This window comes from Petaurus breviceps, unplaced genomic scaffold (assembly GCF_028583685.1).
Source record: "Petaurus breviceps papuanus isolate PSGF00001 unplaced genomic scaffold, PetGlider_PUasm1.0 90444, whole genome shotgun sequence".
NCBI classification, from domain to species: Eukaryota; Metazoa; Chordata; class Mammalia; order Diprotodontia; family Petauridae; genus Petaurus; species Petaurus breviceps.
The window spans coordinates 397,697-402,754 of record NW_027187256.1 but is presented as its reverse complement, the minus strand read 5'-3'; the positions used below and the strand labels follow the sequence as shown (position 1 = coordinate 402,754).

General features: G+C 41.4%; 1 protein-coding gene across 1 annotated transcript; it reads left to right on the top strand.

The window, feature by feature from the left end:
• Positions 1-2,737: 2,737 nt before the first annotated feature.
• On the top strand, positions 2,738-3,691 carry LOC138177583 (olfactory receptor 52N5-like). The gene has a single exon (XM_069108797.1). The coding sequence runs from the start codon at positions 2,738-2,740 to the stop codon at positions 3,689-3,691; it is 954 nt and encodes a 317-aa protein (XP_068964898.1).
• Positions 3,692-5,058: the final 1,367 nt, after the last annotated feature.

Below are 5,058 nucleotides of genomic sequence, written 5' to 3'. Positions count from 1 at the left end.
ATGCTATGTGCCTGACATTGTGCTAAGTGCTAGACACACAAAAAGAAGTCATAGATTCCATCAACTTTGAACAAAGACTGAATGGCTGGTTTCCAAATAGAATGCAGAGAGAGTTATCTTTTGTATAGGTGTTAGACTGCATTGGCCCCATGAATTCTGAACTCCAGTTCTGAAATTACACAACTGAGTTTAAAAATGAGTATGTGCTTAGATTGATACAGGAATAAATCTTACAGATTTGTCTTCAATCACTATTTAGCTTCAACAGGATTTACCCAAGTAAACTCAATTCATCCATGTTCTCACAACTATGCCTGATCCAAATAATAGGAATAAAGGTGGATCATTTTCTCCATTGTCTCTCCTGCTTCTGGTCCAGTTAGTCTGCCAGTAGCCCCAAAGCATTTTGTGGGGGCAATAATGTAGTTTTGAGTTTCCAAAAGGATGTAGCCTAGTGATGCATATTGGGAAACTAAGGAGTCTGTATCCACTTACAAGTGGTGTCTCTGCCATTTGCATTGCTACTGTTTGCGATGAAAAATCTCATCCAAAATTTAATCAAGAACACAGATAGGAACAGGAATTTATTCTCTTTCCTGGGTGAAGAGGATGGTCTTCCCCATGACCCATCATGAGGAAGAGGCACTTTACAAAAGGCAGAACAAGAATTTATACCTTAATAGGGTCCCTTCTCCCATTGGTGGGGGAGATGGGCTCAAGTCCCAGCGCTAAAATCTTCCCCAATGATAAACAACAGAGGAGCCAGCCAAGGAGGCTGATTGACAGCAAGGGAAAGGGAGGAGGGGCCCTCAGAGGCGGGAAATCTGAAAGCCTCCAGAAAGGGCTTGCTGCTGATTAACAGAAGAAGGAGTGGGGGAAGGGAGAGGGAAGTTCTGAGAAGTTTTCACTCCTCCCCCCCCCACACACACTACCATTTCAGAGATGCTCCAATATTCATGATTCTTATTCCCATAAATAATAAATTATACTGAGATTTGAGGGCAGCTAAGTGGTGCAGTAGATATCATGCTGGACCTGGAATCAGAAAGACCCAAGTTTAAATCCAGCTTCAGACACTTAATAGCTTTGTGACCCTGGATAAGTCACTTAATTGCTGTAGGTCTCAGTTGTTATTTTTTTTTTTTTGCTTTTTGGAGTGCAATTGGGGTTAAGTGACTTGCCCAAGGTCACATGGCTAGTTTTTGTGTTAAGCATCTGAGGCTGGATTTGAACTCAGGTCCTCCTGACTCTAGGGGCGGTGCTGTATTCACTGTGCCACCTAGCCACTGCAAGTCTCAGTTTTCTCATATGCAAAATGGAAATAAGAATAGCCCCTACCTCCCAGGGGTGTTGTGAGAAAACAATGAAAAACTAATTGTAAAGCACTTAGCATGGTGCTTGACACCTAGTAATGGCTATATAAATGTTAACTGTTATTATTATGAGAAAATTTTAATAATTTGGGAAAAACAGTGTCTTCCCCTAGCTTCCAGGGAGGCCTATGTGAACTAGGGAGTGACTTTAATATGAAACTACCATTGCTTCTTCAAAAGCAGGTATGATACTGCTAGGGTTAAAATCTTGAAGGCAAGTATAGGTACAGGCAGAATGACTAGGAGATGGCTGGGAAATGACAAAAGAAACAAGAGAATGAAGTTCATTTTGATTCAAAAGGCTCAGTGTAGATAAGGCAGTAGTCTTCACAACTTTGCTTTTATGCAGATGTGACTAATCTTAGTAGCTGTAAGCGAATAAGTAAGGCAACTTAGGTGGTTCAGTGGATAAAGCACTGAGCCTGGAGCCAGGAAGATGAGTTCAAATCCAGCCTCAGGTATTTACTGGCTGTGTGACCCTGGGTAAGTCACTCAACCTCTATTTGCCTCAGTTTCCTCCTCTGTAAAATAGTGATAATGATAGCACCTAGCTCCCAAGGTTGTAAGGATCAAATGAAATAATAATTGTGAAGTATCTAGGAGATAATAAGCACATACTAGTTATTATTATTATCTTTCTTTTTGGAGATAGAGTTAAGTGACTTGCCCAGGGTCACACAGCTAGTAAATATCTGAGGCTCAATTTGAACTCAGGCCTTCCTGATTCCAGGCCCAGTGCTCTAACCACTGAACTACCTAGCTGCTCCTTAACAATGGTAACAAGTATTATATAAATCTTAGCTATAAGTATTAACTTTTGTATCAAAGAACAGAACTTTGTCTAGTAGAATTCACCTTCCCTCAGCTTGTCTGCCCAATGCTTAGGAATGTATTTATTTCCTGTTAAAATTGGGAAGAATATATCTGGATTCTTTTTTTTTCTCTCTTTTTAAAAAAAATTTTAGACTCAAATGCCAGAACACAAATACAGAATAGGGAAAAGAAACAAAAACATATCACAAACTTAAATATTGGAATTTAAACATAATGTTAGAAAGAAAAAAAAAGCATATCATGTGAATCACAGAACATAAGAGAGGATTCAGAATATGTAACAATAGATTTTCATTTCAAGAAAGCCCACATGATAAATAATACTCGTGTCCATCTTTTCTTTGCTTCCTTATGAGTTTTCTTTTGTTCTCTGCTGTGTACTTTTTAACTTTGTTATTTTTTTCCCTTCCCTCCAACCTCCCCTGTATCTGGATTCATTAAGAAGTTTTGAATCATATGTTTTTCCTAATTTCCTTTCCTCCCAGGAAGATGACTCTGTTGTGAAGCCATAAGGTCCTCTGAAGACAGGCATGTCAATTTCCAACGATTCCTATGTGGCCCCAGACTCTTTCATCTTGAACGGCATTCCTGGCCTAGAAGCTGCTCATATATGGATCTCTCTTCCTCTCTGTGCTATGTACGCCATATCTCTTGTGGGTAACCTTGGCCTTGTGTATCTCATCCAGTACGAAGAATCACTTCACCGGCCAATGTACTTCTTCCTGGCAATGCTTTCACTCACTGACCTTCTCACGTGTACCACTACCCTCCCCAATGCGCTGTGCATCTTCTGGTTTAATTTAAAGGAGATCAAGTTTGATGCCTGCTTAGTCCAAATGTTCTTTGTCCACGGGTTCACTGGGGTGGAGTCTGGGGTACTCATGCTCATGGCATTGGATCGCTATGTGGCTATCTGCTACCCGCTGCGCTATGCCACCATCCTCACCAATCCCATTATCGCCAAAGCTGGGCTTGCTACCTTCCTACGGGGTGTGATACTTATGATACCTTTTCCCTTCTTGGTGAAACGTTTACCCTTTTGCCAAAGCAATATCATTTCCCACACCTACTGTGACCATATGTCTGTGGTAAAGTTATCTTGTTCCAGCATTAAGGTGAATGTTATCTATGGTCTAATGGTTGCCCTCCTAATTGGTGTTTTTGACATATGTTGCATCTCTGTGTCCTATACCATGATCCTCCGAGCTGTGGTGAGCCTGGCATCTACAGAAGCAAGGCAGAAGGCCTTCAGTACCTGCACGGCCCACATTTGTGCCATCATCATTACCTATGTTCCAGCCTTTTTTACCTTCTTTACCCACCGCTTCGGGGGGCATACCATTCCTCCATCTCTTCACATAATTGTAGCTAATCTCTATTTACTTTTACCTCCAACTCTGAACCCTATTGTCTATGGGGTGAAGACCAAGCAGATCCGAGACAGTGTCATCAGGTTCTTCCATTGTGACAAGGAGGGGAGGTGAACTGAGACATTTTGAAAGCTACAGAAATGAACTTACCATAGGATACAAAATGGTGACTAATAGTTTGCCTAAGCTTCTCTCTATCAGTTTTCCAGTGAGCCAAAATGGACCTACCATTTGAGATTCCCACCCATGCCTCTAACAACCATGTATACCTATATCCTGCTATGTTGCTCATTTATATCATCTGTGGTCCTCTGCACCCAGTCTTTCAGATAAAGCAAAAGAAGAAACAAAACAAAACAACAGCCACAACAACATTCTTAAACTATCGACAAAGAAGGGACAATATGTTTTCTCCATCCCTCACTTAAGTCAGGATGAAATATATTCTTAAGTATAAGAAAGAGATACCCTTATTTGTTTGATTGGGTAAGTGAGGTCAATCTGGAAGAGTGTGTGTGTGTGTGTGTGTGTGTGTGTGAGAGAGAGAGAGAGAGAGAGAGAGAGTGTAATGTAATGCCAAGGAAAGGCAACTTCCCAGGTTCAAAATACCAGCATAGGTGCTCTCTATTTTATTCAGTAACAAACCCAGAACAGAGAAGATCAAAACATGACATCATTCCAAATACAGCATTTACTAAGTGTGATTAAATAATCTCCAAGTACTACCCCACCCCAGGACTTTCCAATCATTCAATCAATTACAAAGTCTCTGTTCTAAATACTTCTCCACCCCTAGGCTATACCTTAATTAAGTCCACCACAAAGCCCCTCTTCTCAAATGGAGATTAGTTTCCAAACATAAGTAAAATACATTCATTTGCTCAACCATAGAACACAAAAAGGTCAAAAGTTCCCCACCCCTGGATCACAATTGAATCTACCCCAGAGTTACATCAAGTCTAAACACAGCACTTAATACCCAAATGGAGGTCTTTTCTTCATCTTGACACGAGGCAAGTTCTCAGCAATCTTAGTTCCTGGAGAGACAAGGCTTAGCAAGGCCATAAGATACATTGCCAGTCCCTTCATGAATTTATCCTCTGTCTGTAGAACAGTCCTAGAACCCCTGAACACATTAGCAAAGCCCTCTCCCAGGATTTCTGTAAACATACAACAAGAAAATCCTTCTTCAGGGCTTCTGAACCAACAAAAAGGCTCCCAGACCCCTGCAACAACAGTACTGTCCCTCACCAGTGGACAGTATTCACTCTCTGTCTGCAGGACAGTCTCAGGCCTTCTTAACCAAATGCCAGGTTCCAGGACTTCTTCAACAGGACAGTCTTTCACCAGTGGACAAATCTGGCAAAATAACATCAAAACAGACAGACAAAGTACCAGCAAAACAGCCATGTCTCCTCAGTCCTTGGCAGCTCAGGGGGCAGGTCTCAAAAGTCCAGGGCAATTCAAAGCGGCCACCAGCA